Raw genomic sequence first — 25,948 nt, forward strand, 5'->3', positions numbered from 1 at the left:
ACCAGCGTCTTCCTGCGAGCCCAACACAGCCAGGATCCTGAACGGGCCCTTCCAGTGAGGCGCGAGTTTCATCCGGTCCTCCGTAGGATTACTGAGCCAGACCAGATCCCCCACAGCATAGGGCCTGTGACGGGCAGTTCCATCATGATACAGTTTCTGTTTCTCCCGGGCACAGGTGCTGGACCGTCTGGCAGCACCGAAGGATGTCTCCAGTTTCTCCACCAACGAGGTCACGTAGTCCCCTTGAGATGAAAAGACCCCCCAGCGGCCCCGCTGTGATGGCACCAAAACATCCACTGGGACCCTGGCTTCGCGTCCATGAACCAGATAGAATGGGGTGTAACCGGTGCTGGCATGAACAGATGTGTTGTAGGCAAAACCCACAGATTTCAGGTAATCATCCCATTCTCCACCAGTGGCAAGCAACGCCTTCGCCAGCTGACTAACAAGAGTCCGATTAAAACGTTCAACCATGCCATCTGATTTGGGATTGTAAGGGGCTGTGCGGGTCTTAGTGATCCCCAAAAGTTGACATAGTCTCTGTACAATCTCCGACTCAAATTGCCGGCCCTGGTCGCTGTGAAGTGCCTCTGGGATGCCATGTAGCAGCACATAGTCGTCAAACAAACACTGTGCTACTGACTGAGCTGTCTGGTTAGGGAGGGCATACAGATTTACAAACTTGGTGAAGTAGTCTTCGACTACTAACACATATCTGCTACCTTTAGAAGTCATTGGCAGTTCTAGAATGTCTGTGGCCACTCTCTGAAATGGTCGGCTAGCTTGAACCCCCCCCATCGGTGCTCTGTGCCGGGGCACCGGGGCCCTGCGGGTTTGACAGGGGACACACTGCTCACACCACTGCTGAATATCTCCAAACATGAAGGGCCAGAAATAAGTCTGTCTCGCTCTCTCCCATACTCTGTCTGCTGAGAAATGTGCCGCAATGGGACCTCCATGCAGATGCTGCAACACCTCTGGGACAAGCGAGGAGGGCACAACCACCTGACAAATTGCACCCCCCGTGGTGGGGGAGTTCACCGTCCGACAGAGAAGACCATTCACAACAGAGAGACGAGGAAATTCAGTCCACAATTTACGCAGCCGCCGAGGCTGACCTCTCATCTGGTCCCGAGGAGGCCGAGAACCATTACTTCCAATCCAGTCCAGTACTCTGCTAGTGTCAGGATCAGCCCGCTGCAGCTCCGCGACGCCAGCTCCATCCTGTGAGAGTGAAGACAAGAAAGACAAGTCATCTGGCTCCCTGTTCATGTCCCTATACTGCCCTCTAGTGGTGGCATCGGCGGCCTGGAGACCGCCGGCTGGTAGGTGCGGCCCAGGGGGGTGTGAGGGGGGAGCAGGTGCCTCCTGTTCTGAGTCTATGGTGTTCACATGAGCCGCCATTTCCTGTTGACGGCTATCTGTGGCCTCAGACTCATACTCAGGGGGTCTCCGCGAAAGAGCGTCAGCATTAGCATGCTGATGTCCATGTTTGTGTTTCATGACCCAGTTGAAAGGGTCCAGTTCCAATATCCATCTTGCTCTTCTTCCTGTAGGATCTTTGTCAATGGACATGCAACGCAGGCCCAACAGAGGCTTATGGTCTGTTACAATGGTGAAGGCTGCAGCACCAATGTAATGCCTGAACTGGCGCACAGCCCACACTACAGCCCACAGCTCTCTATCAAATGTTGACCAACGTTTCTCAGTGGCTGACAGGGACTGACTGGCATACACCACCACTCGTTCAAGTCCATCTTTATCCTGAGCTAACACAGCCCCCACCGCTTCCATGGAGGCATCCGTGTACACTTTAAAGGGGATGTTGAAGTCCGGCATAGTGACTACAGGGGCAGCGGAGAGCACCCCTTTCAAGTACTCAAAGGCTGCATCACATTCTGTCGTCCACTGGAAAGGCACATCTTTACAAGTTAAGCGGTGCAGGGGTGCGGCGCGCTGTGCAAAGTCTCTGACAAAACGGCGGTAATTTGAACAGAGTCCCACAAAGGCCCTCACCTCAGTTGGATTCTTGGGAGTGGGCCAACTCCTCACTTTGTCTGTGTTTCGGGGGTCAGGCTGCAGGCCATGGCGGGACACCACATGTCCCAGGAACACTACATGGTCTCTAGCGAGGTGGCACTTTTTAGGGTTAAGTCTGAGGCCAGCTGCCTGAATCCTGGAGAAAACCTTGCGGAGGCTGCAGAGATGGTCCTCAAACGTAGGGCTGTATATCAAGACATCGTCGAGATACACCATACACACCTGCCAGGGAAGTCCCCTCAGCACCAGCTCCATCATACGCTGAAACGTGGCAGGTGAGTTGGTGAGGCCCATCGGCATCGACCGCCACTGGTAGAGACCCCGGCCGGTGGTAAAGGCTGTCTTCTCGCGGTCCTCTTCTGCGACCTCCACTTGCCAATAGCCGTTCGAGAAATCCAAGGTGCTAAACCAGAGGGAGAGGATGACAGTCTTTCACAGTGATACTGTTCAAGCGGCGATAGTCAATGCAAAATCTCCACTCACCGTTCTTCTTCTTAACAAGAACGACAGGTGAGGCCCAGGGGCTGAAGCTTCCCTCTATCACCCCATCCTCTAATAGGATGGGGCTTTAAATAGCCCACAAAATCAGGAGACTGGTCCACGGGCCTGGTCGGTGTCACACAGACCGGCACCAGCATTTCACTGAGGGGAGGCAGTGTCGTGGCAGTGGTTATAGAAACGTTGCAACACTCTGGAATCAAGTCTTTTCCACACAGGAGCGGGACGATCGTGTCCCATAGCTGCAGTGTGCCATGAGCATAGTCCAGAAGGGCACGGTTTGGAACCAGAAAGTCCAGGCCCAGTAGTGCTGTCTGTGTGGACCCCCGAAGCACTTGGAACACATGCTGCCAAGAATTATTTCCCAGATGTAACGTGGCTGTTATGGTCCCTAAGGTATCCAGCATCTGTCCATTCACAGCCCGTGCAGCAACAAAGTCAGCTTTTAGGGGGCGCTTGTGCAGTGTTGGGGCTGTTTTGCGGAAGTCAGCACTTATAAATGACTCTGTTGCACCTGAGTCCACCAGGATGTTGACTTCAGTCCCTTCAATGCTCCCCCTCATGTAGGAGGTGTGCTGTTGCCCTTTAGTGTCCTGTGTCAGTGTATTATTTGTGGGGGAAGTACCTGTTTCCTCCTCCAGGGGGCCCATAGGGGATGTAGCTGATGTCTGGGCCGCAACACCAGCTACACCTCTTTTCCCGGCTGATTGGAGGTGTCTTCCCTTCTGGGTGAGAGGAACCGTACTCCTCGGCGTCCCTGTGTGTCATCATTAAAGGGGCCCCTGGGAGGTCGAGGACCACGCCAGGTTGGAGAGGGCGCTCTGTCATCATAGGTCGCACGGGGAGGCGGTCTGTCCCCGGGGCCCCCGTCTGCTCTCTGCTCAGGCCAGCGACAGTCCGGTGACCGCCCTCTCGGTTCGACCCGAGGGCGACGTGACTGGCAGCCCTGTTCCCCACACACACACTGACAACCTGGGGAAAAGGTTCTCCACTCATCCCTCCAGCTATTGACTCTCAGGCGCTTGTTTTCTTCAGTCATACGTCTCATTTCCAGCCTCATTTCTCTCATGTCCTCAGAAAGTTTCTCTATAGCTTTGTACGCACCTCCTCCCTCCGAAATGGAGTGCACCATGGCAGTTGCACTCCCCCCAGGGGAAGCGTGGTGTGCTTGGAATTTGACATAGTCCAGTTTCAAAGTCTCTCTGGCCATTTCACATCGGGCAGCGATGATCAGGGCCTCCTCCAAGTCAGTAGCCCCCTGCTCGTGACATTTAGCTCGCAGAGTTGGGTCGAGCCCCGCCAGGAACCTCCGAAATTTCTCCTCTTTTTGAGCTATGTCACCATAACCTGGGAAGGCTTCTTGCACTAGCTGGCCTATGTCCGCCGCATAAACGTCCAAGCTCTCCCCTGGAGCGCGGGGGCGAGCCGAGAGGTTAGCTCTGAAACAATCTAGAAAATGTCTCTGTCCAAAAGCCTCAAGCAGCTTCTCTTTAACTGCAGGATAATCAGCCTGAACGGCCGCTGGCAGGCTGTCCCACAGGAGAAAAGCAGCCTTGGTCAGCCGTGTTGGCAAAATTCTCACCAGTTCAAAGTCATAGTCATCGCTGGTGCCTCCCACGAGTGCTCTCACAGCCACTTCGTACTGTCTGGCCCAGCAGGGGAAACTTTGCTTGTCTTCTCCGGTGAAGGGCGGCGGGAGTTCGATCCTCACTCCGCTGGCTAATGGCCTCTCACCGCGTCGCTCTCTGTCACGCAGTGGGTCCTAGGTCAAACTTCCACATATTTGCAGCTTCAGTCGTTTTGTTTCTTCGACCCGAGCTAATGACTAACCGCGAAGTGCAGGTCTGACGACACGGCATACACGTTATGCTAATTACACTTGAACAGCTAAGCTAACGATGCTAGCGGTAGCTAGCCACTTAGCTAAACTTCGGCGAACTGTTTCGGCGGTCGTTAACGCTTGCTATCCACGTAGGGAAAATCCCACCGCTGCCACCAATGTAACCGAGGATTTAGGGCGCCTATACTGAGCGAATAATAAAATAATAAAAGGACACGAATGGCCGTCTTCAGCGGCAACAGTGCCGTACTTTATTTTTCCTCCATTGTCAACTTCCGCGCTCGGCAACAACAACCACACTTCCGGTCACCCCCCTTCACAATAAAACTACACCTCCTGTGTGATGAATACATGGCAAATCTAATGAGGGCTGCCACAACAAAAAGATAAGGCCCCCACACACCGCCCAGACGTCCAACTGCCTTATCCGACCACTCTCCGACCACTCCGTTGCCTCTTGTCTGACCCGTTCGGCAGAAAAGTTGCATTGAACACACCGCTTCGACGTGCTGCCTACGCCACAGTAGCGTGTACGTTCTGCGCTTGCGCGAGATGCAATAAGCGGGTGGCGCTTGTGCTGTGAGTTGTAAACGAGAACCTTATGCACGCAACTCTCTTTACTTTCGATCAAAACGAAACTTAACTATTTCCGAAAAAAAACACCTGCATACTAAACATGCAGCAAGGCATTACCAAACTTACACAAATTAATTCGTCCTGAACGGACGTAACAACTAGTCTGGTGCCAGTACTGCAAAACATGAAAACGGGGAATGACGGAACGGAGTGCATAGAAACACAAAGCGCACACAGTATTCCGTCCCTCCCACACACCGCGCTGATTCGCCAGCACACCGCCAATCAGAACGGCCATTCAGCTGGCACACAACCAATCAGAGGATCCAATAGCTCAGACGTCCGACGGCCCTCCTCCTCAGACTTCGCATGCTCAGTCGGATCCGACAACGTCCGCGCGGCTCCGAAAGCTTCCGACAGAGCCGAACACACCAAACATATATTGTTCCCGACCTCGTCCGAGCCTCTCCAAACGCTTCAGACGTCCAACGGTTGGGCCGGTGTGTTCCTGCCTATAGGTTACATTAGGATAGTGTGTCAATTATTGACCACCAGGCTTGGGGAGTAACGGACTACATGTAACGGCGTTACGTAATTAGGATACAAAAAAAACAGTAACTGTATTCCGTTACAGTTACAGAAAAAAAAGCCGTAATCAGATTACAGATACATCTGGAAAAAAAAAATTGGATTATTAGTTGGATTACAATTAAAATATATGATGATGAATGATGAATAAATGTGAATGAATTAATCTAACACTTGCCAATGCGGCAATGCCGTATGCACGGCGCACACATTACTACAGTTCACTACAAGTCAGTTACAACGACGCTCTGCCCTCAGGTGAAGCCAGACGGCTTATTATGGACTCGAGCGCTAGAGAAAAAAATGCTTTCACTGCGTGGAAATTTCGCCATTACTTTGTTTCTAAAGAAGTAAGAGGGAACAACATCACTGCACAGTGCAAGCTATGCCTCCCAGCTGTGCACACACTGTCATCGTCCAAGGACACCACATCTAATTTAAAGAAACATTTAATGGTAAGCGAAACTGCGAACGTTAGCTAAAGTTAACATTAGTTAGCCTGCTAACCAGACAGTCATTGTAACAACTACTACTGCTGCTGCTGCTACTAGGTACTACTACTGGGTCTGTGGGTGGTGCTGCTGGTGACCGAGATGGTGCGTGTTTAGGTTTTTGGTAGTTTTGAAGTCTCGTTTTGGTTCGCTCCCGTTTGCCCTGTTAAAATGAAGACATTACATTGTTAATACAAACTCAACACTTCCTGTGTCCGTCTCAAATTAAAAGTCCTCTAACATAAATAGCTCAATAGGCTTTTATTGTGAAACATTTGCACGGATTTCATCGTGGAAATCTTGTTGACTTTCGAGGGCCCCATAGACACTTGAAATGTAGCTACTGCCACCTTGTGAGGCTCGTACGTTACAAAATTGCCTGAAACACCTGCAGTGACTGAAATGGGTCACTAACACTTTAGATCACAACAAGGTATTAAAATAGCATGATTATATTAGGAAATTGTATGGGTAATTTTGGGGGACAAATAAGTGACACACATCCTATATGTGGGGGTGTTTTACTACTGCTATTACTAGAAATAGGCCTAGTAGTTACAATAACACTAATAATAATTGAATTAATTGTTACTATTATTATTATTATTATTATTGTAATATGTGATGTAATTCTTGAATACAGCTGAATAGTTAGTAGTCAATGAATAAAACTGAATAAATCTAACATACCCTACAATTAATTACATTTTTAATTTGCGTTATGTGTTCCTCAGAGGAAGTCTTTATTTGCATTTGTATTGAGGTAATCCAAAAGTAACTTAAAGTGATCAAGTTACATTACTTTAATATTGTGGTACTTGGATTACGTTACTGAGTACATTTTTTAACAGGTAATTAGTAACTGTATCGGACTACATTTTTAAAGTAACCCTCCCAACCCTGTTGACCACACCTGAAATAGTTTACTGCTGTCAATGTGCAGATGCAGTTCCAGATATCTGCCAGCAGGTGGCACTGTCCACATCTGATGACTTGGATTATTTAATGGCATTAAAAGACACTAAACACGAGCTGTCAAACATGTTTCACAGTCTGGATTATTTTTTAAAGGCACCTGAGTATTTTAGACTCTCTCCCTCTGTGTGTGTGTGTACTGTGTCAGTAAGCCCCGCCCTTCCTGCTCAGTGCGGACACAGACACCACCGCACATCAAGCTCAGGACCACCAGGTAAACAGAACACCTGACCACAGACATCCTCCTCTTAAATCCCCTCCGTGATTCTGTAGTTCACTGGAAAGAAAACAACTTCAGTGGGTATGAAGGTCAAAGCTGCCCAACTGGTCTGATAGGCAAGCTACTGTTGTGTTATCAGCACTGTGTGTGTGTGTGTGTGTGTGTGTGTGTGTGTGTGTGTGTGTGTAGGACTGAAACTGACAAAATCAAAAGAAAAACAAAAAGTAAATGACTCAATAAATAAATAAATGATTATTTGAAATAGATGTAGGCATTTCATATGTAAAATGTGACATAAGTGGATATTTGTGGATCAGTTTGCCTCTGCAGGAAACTAAATAAAGAGATGGATAAATACCTTTGTATTTATTCATCTCTTTATTTAGTTTCCTACAGAAGCCCTGAACGCTACATATTATTTCCTCTGGTTTTATTTCTTTTCTCGAGATAAGGAGCTATTTATGTCAGTATCACCAGATAACCAGATAATTCTCTTGAGATATTGAGAAAAAAAAAAAGAATTATTATCATTATCACAAGAAAACAAAAAGTTGTTGCCTCTTATTCCTGAAGGCTTTTTGTCTATTTGATCAGCAGCATGAATACACGGCATCTTTACAAGTGTATAGTGACTGATTTAAGATGAAAATGTCAGAGTAAAGGGTATCAATTATTAATAGAAACAAATCATAAAAAGTTCACTTTGTCTGCTTTGTTTCAGTAATTGTATGATGCGGAATAAACTTCATAATGAAGCAGAATTGCGTAAAGAATTTAAAAAGAAATGCAGGATTAAATACATTTGTGGAAATTATTAGAGGGAAATGCAAAGGGAAAATATTTAGAAATAAAAACAAGTAAATAACAACAATGAGGGGAAACGCTGCCTTCAGTTCATAACAATTGTCCGTCATGTTTAACTGTGGACCTCGTCACATACAAGCTCAGCAGACATAAGTTGGCCCTGTTCAAGAGTAACACAACACAGAGAGAACAGGAAGTGAGTCACAACCTGTCTCTGGATCAAATCCATGAAACTGTTGACTTTATTCCAACATGTCTTTCCTCTACAGTCCTCAGGGAGAGAACGACTTCTAGACTTTGACAGTAAAATAATAAAAATGTTGGATTAACACTCACTCTGACACAGCGTTCAGTGTCCTACTCCGTCTGCTGTCGACTCAAAATGGAGTCTGAGCTCACCTTAGTTTCACTTTGAGAGTTCCCTCCCTGTTCTCAGGTATCTGGATCACAGTGTGTCTCCTCCCTCATCAGTTACAGTAAATCATGTGTTGATCTCTGCTGTGTGTGTGTATGGAGGACTGAAAGTGACAAAAATCAAAAGTAAATAAAAAATCAATAAATGATTATTTAAGATAGATGTTGGCATTATATAAGTAAAATCTGACATAACTGGATATTTGCGCTTCAGTCTGCCTCTGTGAAGGACGAAAGAGAGATGTGACTCGACCACAAAGACGCACAAAGTGACTGCAAAGAGACACAAAACAACTACAAAGAGACACAACGATTTGTGTTAGAGGCCTGGAAAGTTAAAATTAGATGTTCTATCTTGTCTCCTGTCAGATAAATATTTAGAGGTCAGAATAATATGTTGGACACATGACTGCTTGGGTCTGTTTTCCAGTTTTAGCTTCTTGTATTGTGAACATTTTAAACATTGTGAGTTTGAACTACAGTTAGTTTTTTACAGAATACAACACTCTGGTTCATATTTACGTCTTTAATTTCTTTACAAATCCACTGAGATCAAGAGAATAAATCTTTATTCAAACCACACAAGTACATTTAAACAGTTACAGACTGGTTCAGTTATTCACTTCTGATTTAAGAAAACACTCAAAGAGAGACGTACAGAAAACGATCACAGCCATTGTAAAATAATACAATCACATCTGACTGTTTCTTCTGAATTCTGACTTTAATACCAGAATTCTTGCTTCATTTTCCTAAAAAAAAAAAACAGAAAACATTTTTCGTTTCGAGTCTTTTTCTTTTTCACAGTGGCCCTAATCAGCTTCCGTGGAACAAACAAAATGAAGCAACACCAAACGTCTGGATCTGAACACTGTGGAGTGACGTGACTGCTGTGTGGTCACAGCAGGCGGGGGTTCTCCTCTCTGTAGTCATGCGGGTCTCCTTTGAAGGGCAGGTGAGGAGGTGGTTACAGATTCCCATCAGGAAGATGATGATGGTGCCGATGGTCATCACCGGGGTAACCAGGAAGAGACAGAGTCGGTCCACCGTACGAGCTATCCCACTCCAGTTATCTTTCTCCTGTGACAACAGACTCCAGTTACCAGTGATGGAATGTAACTAAGTACATTTACTCAAGCTCTGTACTTAAGTAAAGTAGAAGTACCTCAAAATTGTACACGCGTATTCAAATGTTCTGCTATTTTATTCTTTCACTCCACCACATGTTGCTACTTTTCAGATTACATGTTGCATCAGAGCCAAAGTTACGGAGCCCCGAGGGGCAAGTGAAGACATTTGTTTTATCTGGTGATCAGTTTTCTAAATCTGATCTTAACCGTTGTTCTCTCCTGTGTTTATGACTCGAGAACCAGAGAGGAAGTCGGTTTCACACATGAGCACAGATTTGATTTTCTCAGGGATTCTTTTTTTTTTTTCTTTTTTTTTTGATGTCTGGAACTGAGTAAAAGATGTTTTACTTTTTTTTTCCAAAATTCAGACTTTTATTCCTGTCTCAAAATGTTTTTTGTTGCGTTTTTTGAGAACTGCTGGTAAAAATTCCTTAATGGGTTTTTTCAGTCAAAATATGTTGAAAAAAAAGAAGAAGAAAAAACATTTTTAGTTTCCTTTTTTTACACAATTTATAACAATAATTTTCCTCTGGAAAATTTTTTTTTCCATGTGTGAAAACAGGTAGGAAAATTAATTGCAGTGTCAAAATATATAGAGAGAGACTTATAGATAAAAAAGAAAATAAATATGTGTCATTCAAAATATGTAAAAATATATAAATACAGTTTTTTTGTTTCCTTTTTTTCACACATTTTTAAAAATAAATTCCTGTGAAAAAAGTGTGTGAAACCTGGTGACAGAATATATGTATAAATATGTATATATATATATATATATATATATATATATATATATATATATATATATATATATATATATATATATGTATACTTTTATCACACATTAATTTGTTTGTGTTGATCGGAGTGAAAAAATAAATTTCTCAGGAGAAATTGTCTTTTTTCTGAAAAGAAAATAAATAAATATGTGTGTCAACACTGGTCACTTTTTTCTTCTCGGGTAAAAAGATTTTTTTATATCCCTTTTTTTTTACACATGAAAACAAATTTCTTTGCTCTGGAGAAAAACTACACAACAATATATGTAATGTGTGAAACAGAGAGACTAATCCAGGGTCACTTTCTTTTTCTCCTACTTTGTTTCACACATGAAAACACATTTTCCTCAAGAAATCTTTTGTGTTGATGTTGATGAAGGTTCTCAGTCATTCAGGTCTCCACTTAGAGTTTTTTGTTCATGTGTGAAATCAGGTGGAAAACAGCAGAACTGAGAACAGTTTTCCAAGTGTTTGTTTTTGTAACACTCATTTTGCCCTCGAGAGGCAGAAGTGCACCACGACCTCAAGTTCTGAATAGAACTAACAGATTCATGTTGTCTTTCAGGGGAGTTTTAACGTCTCCGTGCTCACTGAACACAAGATGCATCTGTCATGTTTCAGCAGGTTGTGTTACGTGACCGTCACGTCTTTCTTTTGGTGAGGAATGTGTAATAATCTGCAGCCAGCGTGGAGTAGAGAGTTGTGTATCATCAGCGAGTCGGATCAAGCAGCAGCGTTTAACGGCCTCATTCTGATCTATGAGCCTTTTCATGTGACATCACAGTTTAAGGTTTGAATGTTCGCTGTCAGCTGCAGGGAGAGAACAGCAGCTTTGTGTTCTCTTATGTTGTGACTGAAAGACTGAAAGGTTAAAGCCACGCTGACACTTTAGTGTATTCAATGAGCCCAATAGACGTGTTAATGAGGACTGAAGTTAGTACTCAGAGTAGACATGTTAATTGTATTTATTGAGTGTGTGTTGGGTCATGGTGTGTTTAAAAAAAAAACTGCATATTCTCATAAAAATGTTGACACGTCCTAAAAAAAACCTGCTGACTCACTCCAGTGATGTTTCTATAATTCTACTGGAGCATCTACAGAAAGTGTCCCACATCACCTGACCTCACCTTTCACTATCACACCTGTCCAATAAGTAGTAAGTAGTCACGCCCCCTGCCGTGACGTCATCCTGCCTGGTCTCCGCCTCACCTGGTTGTAGTCGTTCTTGTTCCTCATGTGTTTGATGATGTAGTTCGCTCCGTCCACAGCCGGCTTGATCTCTGCGTACAGCTGATCCGTCACACCTCCATCGTCCTGCGGCTTCACAGCTCCATGAAAACAGACACACAGAGCGGCTCAGCTTCGTCTTCTGTCGTCAGGATTCAGACTGATCAGCAGAAATGACTCGCTGTGGTTTCTTACTGGCTGCGTGTGTGGTCCTCGTCGTCAGTCCGTGTCTCTCCGACTGTCTCTGGAACATCAGCTCGCTGCGGGACTTGACGCTGTGGAACTCCTCCGCCGAGGGATGGAGCCCACCGAGCTGGATCTCCATGGCAACGCTCCATCCCAGTATGGCTCCGCCTCTGTGGGAGTTCGTGTCGGTAAAGTTGGAAACATATTCACAGATTGGAACTTCCCGGATCAATAACTCATAAGCGAAACATTGTTAAAACACAAACGACGACTCGTTCCTGCCGTAGTAAGGAAGACAACGAGCTACAACCGTGTTTCCATCAGAACCAGCTCCTCCGGCTGGACAGTAACTCTGGTCTCTATGGTCAGCCGGCTGTGAGACGAGGGCGCAGGGACCGTCTACAAAGTGCAACACCGAAAAAAGAAACAACAAAACATATTCAATAACTTCACTGTTATTGTCACCAAAGTAACTGCACACATCAGTGGTCTCCTGCTGGTTATACTACAACTGTTAGTTCGGACAAATGTAGTTTAGTATAATTTTGAGGAATTTCTATTGTGAACATGTCCAATAACTTCACTGTTATTCAGTGTAATGTGCCCAAAATTAGTTCAACCACCAGGAATCTCCCTGTTGGTTGAACTACAGCTGCTAGTTTGACAAAGAAGGTTTTTCTATCATTTTGAGGAATTTCTATTGGGAGAAATATTCAAGAACTTCACCAATATTCACTGAAGTGTCACCAAAAACGTTCCACACAACAATGGTCTCCTGTTGGTCATTTGATTTGTCATTTGTCAAAGTCTGCATGCTGGGCTGTATAACTGCACCTTCTGTCAGTCATTAGTTACTCTGAACCTTCACTCGAGTATTTAGCATGTCATTGTTTTTGTCCAGCTCATAAAATCTCATCTTCAAGGTTCTGGAGCGCCGTCATGGCTGTGGATAAACGACAATGGGTGCAGAGAACAATTAAAAACCAAGAAAACACAGCATGACTAACACGGGCTGAAGCTGTCACCATCAGGTCTCCAAGATCACCGCCTCCAAAACATGTTTTTAAAAAAGTGGATTTTGTCTTTTGCAGCTCCGATCAGTGAAGTCCACATTCAGCAGGATGAAAACAGCATCACCTGCAGCTCAGAGGGGATCTACCCTGAGCCTAAGCTCACCTGGTCCACCAGCCCTCCATCAACCAACACCTTCAAGAAACCAACCACAGTCCAGCAGACTGACCAGCAGCTCTACACCATCAGCAGTTCTCTGATCCGTGTTCACGGTGTCACTGATCTGACCTACAGCTGCAAGGTCAGCGCCGGCACAAACCAGAAGACCACTTTGTTGAAAGAAAGTAAGAGTTTCCTGCAGTCACTGTGGAACTGTCCTCAAAATGAGTTCAGACATCAGATATTCACTGGATTGTTTCATTTGTGTCTGTGTTATTGTGTTCTATCATTTCAGCTTCTATCAGCAGTGAAGGCAGTGAAACAACGATCCCCTGTGCTGACTCGTAAAACATAAGTAATGAGAATAAATGATTGTTTTGTGTTGGAGTGTTGAGGATGAGTTCAGGTGTCAGGGGAACATTTGGTCCTAAAGGAGGTTATTTTTTAACACTATTGATTAACTGCTGTGACAATGGTTTAATACACTGTGTTTCTTTTAAAACACTATCATGTGGTTGTGTCTGTTGTTAAGGTACGAATTTTATATATTTTATGCACAGTGAGACTTTGAATGTCCAGACAGCTCCATGTAATGTCTATTATATATTGTATAGATGTTTTGTGAACATATCACAGCTATTTGGGTTTTAAAGCTTTATTTTCATGTGTTATGTTTTGTCCTGTTTGAAAATAAACCACTAAGAAACACTGGAGCTCAACTTGAGTCCTGCTCTGCAAACACTCCACAGTTCTGGATCACACAGATGGTTCTACTGACCTCTTCTGGAGGAGTTTCATGCCTGCAGCCTCTTCCAGCAGGGATCTGACCTCAACATGACTGCAGCCAGGTGACAACTTCAGCCACCGGAGGTCAAAACAGACTCACACATGCATTATTTTAATGCACAAATGCTGTTTATAACTGAGAGAAAATAATATGATAATACCATGATAATAATATAATAAACAACTTCATACATTAAAGTTGGAATCATGCTGTTCTTTGTGGATTTTCTGTTTAATCAAATAATACATATTTGCATAATTAAAAACATATATGACATAATTTGGATACAAAAGATACACACATACAGATACATCTAGTAAAAAAAGAGATCGTTAACAAGATTACAATTAGTACATAAAGAATGTAACATCTTATTGATATTTATTTTCTCTCTAGTCTTTATAGGCATAAGTAAATAATCTAGTTACATTACTTTAATATTGTGATACCTGAGTTACGTCTCTGAGTTCATTTTTAACAGTGTTAAATGTTTTGTTTTGATAACCAACTATGCTATCAGTCAGCTGGAGTTAAAACAGGTGCTGGAGTTTTACACATACGTGTCATAGCAGGTCCGAGTGTGTGAAGGAGCGGTTCTACAGGACGAGTGTGTGTCCGAGCCAGACAGAGTCCTCTATGTGCTGATGGTGATTATATGGTGATGTCATTTAGAACAAAACTCTTCTCGATCACTTTGCCGATCACAGCGTTTTATAACAGCATCCAAACGATCATTAAAAGTTCGTTGAGACATGTTTAGATTTACAGATTTAGTTCAGACGTACAGGTGGAAACTTTTTCATGTGTACTGTCACGCCAACACCAACGGATGCTGTATGAAAGGACACACTGCAGCAGCTTTTTGTTCAGTGTGAACATACAGTTGTGGCATTATTGCAGAGTGCCTGTCTGAAAAGGTCTTGAAGGATATAGGCTAAGTACCGCCCAGCTAGGGTGGACTGGACTCCCCTGTCCCCCTTAATATCCACTGATGGTGGTCGTAGTTGCTGAAGTCATAAAAAGCTGAGCTGTTTCTTAACTGATGACATTGATCAACACAAGTGGAACCATCAAAATATTGTTTCACTCCTTTTTTGCTCATTACAGAAGAATAAACATTTGACTTTACATGTTCATAATAATATACAGAGAGAGAAAATATAAACATACAGAATAAAGAACACAGATCTAGAAATAATCTTGCACTGATGAATATGATGCTGCAGACTTCTGCATTCTGACATCAACCTCAGAGCTGATCTCAGAGCAGTTCACACTGCAGCACTGACAGTCATCTCCACTTGTTGTGTTTGGTCCGTCAGTCACTGCTGGATGAAGCTCTCCTCTCCACTCCACCTCCCAGTAACACGGCCCAGTCAGAGCCTCTCCACCCACCAGCTGATGGTGCTGCTTCAACCTCTCTGGATCATCAGGACACAGCTGATCCTCTCAACACCTCCACCTTTCTCATCACTCTCACAGAGATCACCATCTGATGAGAGAAGCAGAGAGACAGCAGAAGTGATAAATGAGTGTTTCCAGAGACTCCCTCCATCAGCTGTCAGTCAGTTATATAAAGACCAGCAGGACTTCAGTCCTGTTCAGACCACAAGTGGAGCGGCTGTGTAGCGTAGCCAGCTTCCTTTCAGCTTCATGTTAACGTGTTGGAGTGAAACTCACAGACCTGCAGACACTTTGGACATCAAGTCTGTTTACTCTGCAGGTTTCACTGAAGGACACAGTGGAAATAAACTGCTGACAGTCCCTGAACGCATCATTAATGCAGGAACACAGATACTCACAGCTCACTTTAATGATGGATGGCTGTTTGGATTCAAAGCTGTTAGAAACCAGAGTATCAGTCACATCTGAATATTTCATTTAATTTTAAAATGTCTGAGTCTGACAAGTAAAACATCAGCTGTGGTTTCTGGACCTCAGCAGAGGTTCTGGTCTGTATACAGACCACATGGTTACTAAATGTAATGATGGTTCTCTGAAATAAGAGCCTTCAGTCAGACTGATCTGAGAGCTGTGACAAAGATGAACTGATGAGTTCTTCAGTGTTGAAATGAGAGAACAAACACTTTGAGATCAGGTTTGATGCTCCGACAGTTTGATGAATGAGGACACTGTCTCTATACATCCTGTGATGCTGTCAGCTGTGATCAGCTTTATTTCCTGTAGACAAGAACACAACAACAACAGTCGTCTTCACATCAACTCAAACACACCATCACAACGAGCTTCTGGCTCGTCTGATTGGCTGACTGTTCTCCTCTCACAGCTTCACTGAGGAAAGCAGGAAATACTGGATCTTTACTTTGATACTGTGTTTAGTCCAATACTGCTGAAACCAGCATGAACTGACTCCAACCCTCTACTGACCTCAGAGTCTCCAGTCTGCAGTCTGGACTCTCCTTCAGATCACACTGCAGCTTCATGTGTGACTCCTTCAGGAAGTTCCAGCTCATCTCCAGCCCTCTCAGATGGGAGTGGTTGGACTTCAGAGCTGAGGCCAGAGAAGCACAGCTGATCTCTGACAACCTGCACCAACTCAATCTGAATAAAGAATAAATGATGTAAGTTTAGAAGACAATGTTCCTGCTTGAAATCATTCAGTGATTAATAATCTGTTCAAAAAGAAAATGAGAAAATGGAAACTCCAAACATCTGAACCCAACAGGACACAGGTTAAAACCTCTAAAATACAAAAGGTGACAAAGAGCTCTCATTAATATTAATGACAACGTGCTGCTGCTTAGTTACAGCATCTGATTTTTGCGTCTTGGCCACACTTTCCATATTCATGTTCACCTGCACATCTTAGTTTTCCTTCACATTGTCCTGCAGTGTGTCCCATTCTCTGACACTTGAAACATGGTAATGGTGCCGGGATAAACTCTCTCACATCACAGCTCAAATATCCCATTCTTACTTTCTTACACTCACTGTTTTCAAACTGGAGGACGACTGACAGACTGTCTGATTTCAGGCACATTCTTTGTGTTTGCAGCTTTCACCATCTTTCCCCCTTTTACTTCTTGAGCTATCTCATCCATCAACATTGCCAAAGGAACATCATAAATAACACCTCTAAGCTTTGATCATTTTCCTGGGATGTGAGCACTGATTTTGTCTCCATCTAATGTATCTGCTCTGAGGAACTGATCTCTTTGCATCTGATCTCAAGTATTTAGCAAACGTGATGTTCCACATTTCCCTTTCAGTTGCTTTTGTCAGTTTCAGTTGGTGAAAATGTTCCTCTTCTTTTTTGAACACTATCATTACTTTCCATTCTGTTTGTTCACTCTCCCTCCTCATGTTGTCCTCCTTAGTTTTTTAACCATGTTGCCGCCTCCAAGCCAGAAGCTGCACTACCAGAGCTGTCACTCCTATCTGTCCTCTTTCTACTGACATCCTGCCATGGCATAATATCACTATCTCCATCCGTACTGTCACCCATGATGGTTACAGTCACTGTACAGTTCCTGCTAATCCACCAATACTCTGTTCACTTCTCTCTCGCAATCTCGTTCTCCAAACAATTCTCTCTCTCACACATTCTTACCTCTTTCCATTTCTTCCTCTGTGTTCTTAGCCTTCCTTATTTTATACTTACCCATATATTTTATGATAAAAGTGGTGTGTAAAATACTCCAAAATGCTGAAAGAACCGGATCCTTCTGGGAGCTCTCAGATTATGCTACCGTCAGTCTCACCACCATAATAACTGTAAATCTCACATCTACTTTACTTTTTATTTATTTTATTTTTTTTTGGAAAAGTGGAGTCAGAAAATCAAATCATCTTCAGTTTAAACTGTTCAGTCAGTATAAGCATCATATAGCTTCATAAATCTATCATTATCATTTATTGTAGATGTTTCTTGTTATATGAAGGTTTTAAATGTGCAGCTCAACATTAAGATACTCAGTGAGGATCAGTATAATATCAGCCTGATGTCTGCAGTTTAATGTCACCACAACTTTCATTTGATCTTAATCTGAGCACAACAGTAAAACATGTTGTCTGACCTCAGAGTCTCCAGTCTGCAGTCTGGACTCTCTTTCAGATCACACAGCAGCTTCATGTCGGATTCCTTCAGGTCGTAGTTGTCACTCAGGTTCAGCTCTCTCAGATGGGAGGGGTTGGACTTCAGAGCTGAGGCCAGAGAAGCACAGCTGATCTCTGACAAACTGCAGTTCCTCAATCTGAATAAAGAATAAATGATGTAAGTTTAGAAGACAATGTTCCTGCTTGAAATCATTCAGTGATTAATAATCTGTTCAAAAAGAAAATGAGAAAATGGAAACTCCAAACATCTGAACCCAACAGGACGCAGGTTAAAACCTCTAAAATACAAAAGGTGACAAAGAGCTCTCATTAATATTAATGACAACGTGCTGCTGCTTCAATAAAGACGTCGTGACTTCACCCCTTAAACTCTGCAGCTCCACCAGTGGCTCCATCTATACAAACTCATGTTGTGAAGCCAAACTAATAAAAACTCAATAAAACTGACTTTAGATTTAATTCAAGATCACAAAGTTTCCAAAGCTGCAAATATGTCAGGATGAATTCTGGGGAAATGTGAACAAAAGTTATTTGTATTCTGGCTGTAGTGATATAAGATCTTTAAAATAGAATTACTGAGCTGTTAAAGACAAATCTTTGCAGTGATAAATATAAATATTCCAGCCAACAGAATCAAATACCTTTTCGGTGTCGAGGCTGAGAACAACAGATTTATCTTTAGTTTTGCTCAGATGTTCCATTAAGTGTAAAACCCGTCTTACATCATCTTGTGTCTGTCTGTTCTTGATGAACCCTGTTTGGTCGTCATCTATTATCTCAGGAAGTAAGTTCTCAAGTCTTGTTGTAATTATTGAGGCGTACAGTCTGCTGTCTGAACTTTGTATTGATATGGGTCTGTAAGAACTATACTCAGATTTATATTTACTCATCTTTGGGATTATGGAGATTATTTCTTGTCTCCAGGATTTTGGTGTTTCTCCACCTTTAAGTGTAAAACTGAAGCATTTCAATAATACTGCTGTTAGTATCTCTCTGAATGTGTTGTACCATTCAGCTGGGCATCCATCCACACCTGGCATTTTAACTGTTATGAGTCTGGACATGACATTATCTAATTCTTGTTTTGTTATCTCACCTGTCATTACTTTATTCTGCTCTGTACCAATGGATGGCAGGTCCAGTGAGTTCACAAAATGTGTAATGCTTGTAGAATCTAAGCTATCTGGAACTTATAGTCTTTTCAAAGCAGTGTTGTTTTTCGTTTAGCTTGTTACACATTTTGACAGACTGTGTGTCTTTAATTTTATAAATGGACCTTTCATCCTGTTGCTTTCTTATCCTCCAAGATAATAGTTCTTAGCTCTTGGTCCATTGTCATAATATCTTTGTCTGGTGAATCTAAGTTTCATCTCCTCTTGACTGTCACATATTTTGTTCAAGTTTTGTCTGGTCACTTTTATCTGCTCTTATAATTGGGCGTCGTTTTGTTCCATATGTTTAATTTCTTGGTCTTTGAGTTCTTGTAGTCTTTTATTTGTTTCTGCTTTTCCTTCTTTTTAATAGAAAACCACATTATGAGTTTTCCCCTGATTACTGTTTTGGCTGCATCACACATCTTACTTGTGGAAACTTCATCATTATAATTAATTATTATGGATTTCATCTCGGTGGCTTCCATTATGTAAACTTGCAAACTTCTTATCCAGTATCTCAGCTGTTTGCTTGTTAGTAGTTGCCAGATATTCACCATCTTCCAGCACTTGAATTTTAACATTTTTTCTTTTTTCCAGTCATATTTTTAATCATTGCCCAAATGTCACTAAGTTTAGTTTCACATCAGGTTCCACTCTCAGATCAGCAACAACTTTCTTGAACTCTCGTCAGTTGGCAATTAAGCTTCTGTCATTCCATTGTAGGATATGGATTACCATGAGGATGATACTAATTACCTTGAGACAGTCCATCATAGTTAGTCAGGTTCAACATTTCATGTAACAGTTCAGCTGTAATTTCTTTAAACCCCAGGATCTCGACAGCTGCCTCAACAATTGTCTTGATTCTATCACTTTTCCTCTTTTGCTGCATTGCAACATTCACAGTCTTGCAGATGAGGGCAAAAAAACTAATGTTGTCCACAATCAGTGTGTCTTCATTAATCTTCTCTATGAATGGATTTGGTGTAGGAAGCAGAATCTCTTCTTGTTGGTTCTCAGACTCTCTTGCACTATTCATCACGTGCACAGCACTGAGTCTGGCTCGCTCACTTTCCTTTACCTTTTACCTGCGTCGCTATAAGACACCTGGTTTGTTACTTTATATTTCTGCACCTCTCTGGCTTGCCTTTGAACAGGACTCCCTCCTTAAGCAACACTATGTTCACCACCACAGTTACAGCATCTGATTTTTGCGTCTTGGCCACACTTTCCATATTCATGTTCACCTGCACATCTTAGTTTTCCTTCACATTGTCCTGCAGTGTGTCCCATTCTCTGACACTTGAAACATGGTAATGGTGCCGGGATAAACTCTCTCACATCACAGCTCAAATATCCCATTCTTACTTTCTTACACTCACTGTTTTCAAACTGGAGGACTACTGACAGACTGTCTGATTTCAGGCACTTTCTTTGTGTTTGCAGCTTTCACCATCTTTCCCTCTTTTACTTCTTGAGCCATCTCATCCATCAACATTGCCAGAGGAACATCATAAATAACACCTCTAAGATTTGATCATTTTCCTGGGATGTGAGCACTGATTTTGTCTCCATCTAATGTATCTGCTCTGAGGAACAGATCTCTTTGCATCTGATCTCAAGTATTTAGCAAACGTAATGTTCCACATTTCTTTTTCAGTTGCTTTTGTCAGTTTCAGTTGGTGAAAACGTTCCCCTTCTTTTTTGAACACTATCATTACTTTCCATTCTGTTTGTTCACTCTCCCTCCTCATGTTGTCCTCCTTAGTTTTTTAACCATGTCGCCGCCTCCAAGCCAGAAGCTGCACTACCAGAGCTGTCACTGCTATCTGTCCTCTTTCTACTGACATCCTGCCATGGCATAATATCACTATCTCCATCCGTGCTGTCACCCATGATGGTTACAGTCACTGTACAGTTCCTGCTAATCCACCAATACTCTGTTCACTTTTCTCTTGCAATCTCGTTCTCCAAACAATTCTCTCTCTCACACCTTCTTACCTCTTTCCATTTCTTCGTCTGTGGTCTTAGACTTCTTTAGTTTATACTTCCACATATATTTTATTATAAAATTGGTGTGTAAAGTTCTCCAAAATGCTGAAAGAACCGGATCCTTCTGTGAGCTCTCAGATTGTGCTACCGTCAGTCTCACCACCATAATAACTGTAAATCTCACATCTACTTTACTTTTATTTATTTTCATTTTCTAATGAAAAGTTTAAACTATTCAGTCAGTATAAGCATCATATAGCTTCATAAATCTATCATTATCATATATTTAAAAAACTGATATCCAGTGTAGATGTTTCTCGTTATATGAGGGTTTTAAATATGCAGCTCCACATTAAGATACTCAGTGAGGATCAGTATAATATCAGCCTGATGGCTGCTGTTTAATATCACCACAACTTTCACATCATCTTAATCTGAGCACAGAAGTAAAACATGTTGTCTGACCTCAGAGTCTCCAGTCTGCAGTGTGGACTCTGCAGAAAATCACACAGCAGCTTCACATCTGAATCCTTCAGCGTGTTGTTACTCAGGTCCAGCTTTCTCAGATGGGAGGGGTTGGACTTCAGAGCTGAGGCCAGAGAAGCACAGCTGATCTCTGAAAAACTGCATCTCTCCAATCTGAATAAAGAATAAATGATGTAAGTTTTGAAGAAAATGTTCCTGCTTGAAATCATTCAGTGATTAATAATCTGTTCAAAAACAAAATGAGAAAATGGAAAATCCAAACATCTGAACCCAACAGGACGCAGATTAAAACCTCTAAAATACAAAAGGTGACAAAGAGCTCTCATTAATATTAATGACAACGTGCTGCTGCTGCAATAAAGACGTTGTGACTTCACCTCTTAAACTCTGCAGCTCCACCAGTGGCTCCATCTATACAAACTCATGTTGTGAAGCCAAACTAATAAAAACTCAATAAAACTGACTTTAGATTTAATTCAAGATCACAAAGTTTCCAAAGCTGCAAATATGTCAGGATGAATTCTGGGGAAATGTGAACAAAAGTTATTTGTATTCTGGCTGTAGTGATATAAGATCTTTAAAACAGAATTACTGAGCTGTTAAAGACAAATCTTTGCAGTGATAAATATAAATATTCCAGCCAACAGAATCAAATACCTTTTCGGTGACGAGGCTGAGAACAACAGATTTATCTTTAGTTTTGCTCAGATGTTCCATTAAGTGTAAAACCCGTCTTACATCATCTTGTGTCCGTCTGTTCTTGATGAACCCTGTTTGGTCGTCATCTATTATCTCAGGAAGTAAGTTCTCAAGTCTTGTTGTAATTATTGAGGCGTACAGTCTGCAGTCTGAACTTTGTATTGATATGGGTCTGTAAGAACTATACTCAGATTTATATTTACTCATCTTTGGGATTATGGAGATTATTTCTTATCTCCAGGATTTTGGTGTTTCTCCACCTTTAAGTGTAAAACTGAAGCATTTCAATAATACTGCTGTTAGTATCTCTCTGAATGTGTTGTACCATTCAGCTGGGCATCCATCCACACCTGGCATTTTAACTGTTATGAGTCTGGATATGACATTATCTAATTCTTGTTTTGTTATCTCACCTGTCATTACTTTATTCTGCTCTGTACCAATGGATGGCAGGTCCAGTCAGTTCACAAAATGTGTAATGCTTGTAGAATCTAAGCTATCTGGCTGTGTGTACAAGAACTTATAGTCATTTATAAAGCAGTGTTGTATTTCTTTAAGCTTGTTACATATTTTGACAGATTGTGTATCTTTGATTTTATGAATGGACCTTTCATCCTGTTGCCTTCTTATCCTCCAAGATAATAGTTTTTTAGCTCTTGGTCCATTGTCATAATATCTTTGTCTGGTGAATCTAAGTTTCATCGCCTCTTGACTGTCACATATTTTGTTCAAGTTTTGTCTGGTCACTTTTATCTGCTCTAATAATTGGGCGTCGTTTTGTTCCATATGTTTAATTTCTTGGTCTTTGAGTTCTTGTAGTCTTTTATTTGTTTCTGCTTTTCCTTCTTTTTAATAGAAAACCACATTATGAGTTTTCCCCTGATTACTGTTTTGGCTGCATCACACATCTTACTTGTGGAAACTTCATCATTATAATTAATTATTATGGATTTCATCTCGGTGGCTTCCATTATGTAAACTTGCAAACTTCTTATCCAGTATCTCAGCTGTTTGCTTGTTAGTAGTTGCCAGATATTCACCATCTTCCAGCACTTGAATTTTAACATTTTTTCTTTTTTCCAGTCATATTTTTAATCATTGCCCAAATGTCACTAAGTTTAGTTTCACATCAGGTTCCACTCTCAGATCAGCAACAACTTTCTTGAACTCTCGTCAGTTGGCAATTAAGCTTCTGTCATTCCATTGTAGGATATGGATTACCATGAGGATGATACTAATTACCTTGAGACAGTCCATCATAGTTAGTCAGGTTCAACATTTCATGTAACAGTTCAGCTGTAATTTCTTTAAACCCCAGGATCTCGACAGCTGCCTCAACAATTGTCTTGATTCTATCACTTTTCCTCTTTTGCTGCATTGCAACATTCACAGTCTTGCAGATGAGGGCAAAAAAACTAATGTTGTCCACAATCAGTGTGTCTTCATTAATCTTCTCTATGAATGGATTTGGTGTAGGAAGCAGAATCTCTTCTTGTTGGTTCTCAGACTCTATTGCACTATTCATCACGTGCACAGCACTGAGTCTGGCTCGCTCACTTTCCTTTACTTTTTACCTGCGTCGCTATAAGACACCTGGTTTGTTACTTTATATTTCTGCACCTCTCTGGCTTGCCTTTGAACAGGACTCCCTCCTTAAGCAACACTATGTTCACCACCACAGTTACAGCATCTGATTTTTGCGTCTTGGCCACACTTTCCATATTCATGTTCACCTGCACATCTTAGTTTTCCTTCACATTGTCCTGCAGTGTGTCCCATTCTCTGACACTTGAAACATGGTAATGGTGCCGGGATAAACTCTCTCACATCACAGCTCAAATATCCCATTCTTACTTTCTTACACTCACTGTTTTCAAACTGGAGGACTACTGACAGACTGTCTGATTTCAGGCACTTTCTTTGTGTTTGCAGCTTTCACCATCTTTCCCTCTTTTACTTCTTGAGCTATCTCATCCATCAACATTGCCAGAGGAACATCATAAATAACACCTCTAAGATTTGATCATTTTCCTGGGATGTGAGCACTGATTTTGTCTCCATCTAATGTATCTGCTCTGAGGAACATGATCTCTTTGCATCTGATCTCAAGTATTTAGCAAACGTAATGTTCCACATTTCTTTTTCAGTTGCTTTTGTCAGTTTCAGTTGGTGAAAATGTTCCCTCTTCTTTTTTGAACACTATCATTACTTTCCATTCTGTTTGTTCACTCTCCCTCCTCATGTTGTCCTCCTTAGTTTTTTAACCATGTCGCCGCCTCCAAGCCAGAAGCTGCACTACCAGAGCTGTCACTCCTATCTGTCCTCTTTCTACTGACATCCTGCCATGGCATAATATCACTATCTCCATCCGTACTGTCACCCATGATGGTTACAGTCACTGTACAGTTCCTGCTAATCCACCAATACTCTGTTCACTTTCTCTCTGCAATCTCGTTCTCCAAACAATTCTCTCTCTCACACCTTCTTACCTCTTTCCATTTCTTCCTCTGTGGTCTTAGCCTTCCTTAGTTTATACTTCCACATATATTTTATGATAAAATTGGTGTGTAAAGTTCTCCAAAATGCTGAAAGAACCGGATCCTTCTGGGAGATCTCAGATTATGCTACCGTCAGTCTCGCCACCATAATAACTGTAAATCTCACATCTACTTTACTTTTTATTTATTTTCATTTTTTGATGAAAAGTGGAGTCAGAAAATTAAATCATCTTCAGTTTAAACTATTCAGTCAGTATAAGCATCATATAGCTTCATAAATCTATCATTATCATTTATTTAAAAAACTTGACATCCAGTGTAGATGTTTGTTGTTATATGAAGGTTTTAAATGTGCAGCTCCACATTAAGATACTCAGTGAGGATCAGTATAATATCAGCCTGTTGTCTGCAGTTTAGTGTCACCACAACTTTCACATCATCTTAATCTGAGCACAGAAGTAAAACATGTTGTCTGACCTCAGAGTCTCCAGTCTGCAGTCTGGACTCTGCAGAAAATCACTCAGATGATTCACGTCTGAATCCTTCAGGTTGTTCCAGCTCAGGTCCAGCTCTCTCAGATGGGAGGGGTTGGACTTCAGAGCTGAGGCCAGAGAAGCACAGCTGATCTCTGACAAACTGCAGCCCTCCAATCTGAATAAAGAATAAATGATGTAAGTTTAGAAGACAATGTTCCTGCTTGAAATCATTCAGTGATTAATAATCTGTTCAAAAAGAAAATGAGAAAATGGAAACTCCAAACATCTGAACCCAACAGGACGCAGGTTAAAACCTCTAAAATACAAAAGGTGACAAAGAGCTCTCATTAATATTAATGACAACGTGCTGCTGCTTCAATAAAGACGTCGTGACTTCACCTCTTAAACTCTGCAGCTCCACCAGTGGCTCCATCTATACAAACTCATGTTGTGAAGCCAAACTAACAAAACTCACTAAAACTGATTTTAGATTCAATTCAAGATCACAAAGTTTCCAAAGCTGTAAATGTGTCAGGATGAATTCTGGGGAAATGTGATTAAAAGTTATTTGTATTCTGGCTGCAGTGATATAAGATCTTTAAAATAGAATTACTGAGTTGTTAAAGACAAATCTTTGCAGTGATAAATATAAATATTCCAGCCAACAGAATCAAATGCCTTTTCAGTGTCGAGGTTGAGAACAACAGATTTATCTTTAGTTTTGCTCAGATGTTCCATTAAGTGTAAAACCCGTCTTACATCATCTTGTGTCTGTCTGTTCTTGATGAATCCTGTTTGGTCGTCATCTATTATGTCAGGAAGTAAGTTCTCAAGTCTTGTT

At 41.9% G+C, this 25,948-nt stretch overlaps 1 protein-coding gene and 1 pseudogene across 1 annotated transcript in view; both read right to left on the reverse strand.

The window, feature by feature from the left end:
- LOC115569875 (NACHT, LRR and PYD domains-containing protein 12-like) overlaps positions 1-25,948 on the reverse strand; it is a 152,657-nt gene that overhangs the window by 106,491 nt on the left and 20,218 nt on the right. The window contains exons 12-15 of the mRNA XM_030398074.1: positions 25,109-25,282; positions 21,414-21,587; positions 17,763-17,939; positions 16,114-16,287 (exon numbers count right to left, since the gene is read on the reverse strand). Coding sequence (XP_030253934.1) covers positions 16,114-16,287; positions 17,763-17,939; positions 21,414-21,587; positions 25,109-25,282 — 699 coding nt within the window. The remainder of the gene's footprint in view (positions 1-16,113; positions 16,288-17,762; positions 17,940-21,413; positions 21,588-25,108; positions 25,283-25,948) is intronic.
- Positions 8,958-12,123, reverse strand: LOC115569968 (acetylcholine receptor subunit delta-like; annotated as a pseudogene).

This window comes from Sparus aurata, chromosome 19, assembly GCF_900880675.1.
Source record: "Sparus aurata chromosome 19, fSpaAur1.1, whole genome shotgun sequence".
NCBI classification, from domain to species: Eukaryota; Metazoa; Chordata; class Actinopteri; order Spariformes; family Sparidae; genus Sparus; species Sparus aurata.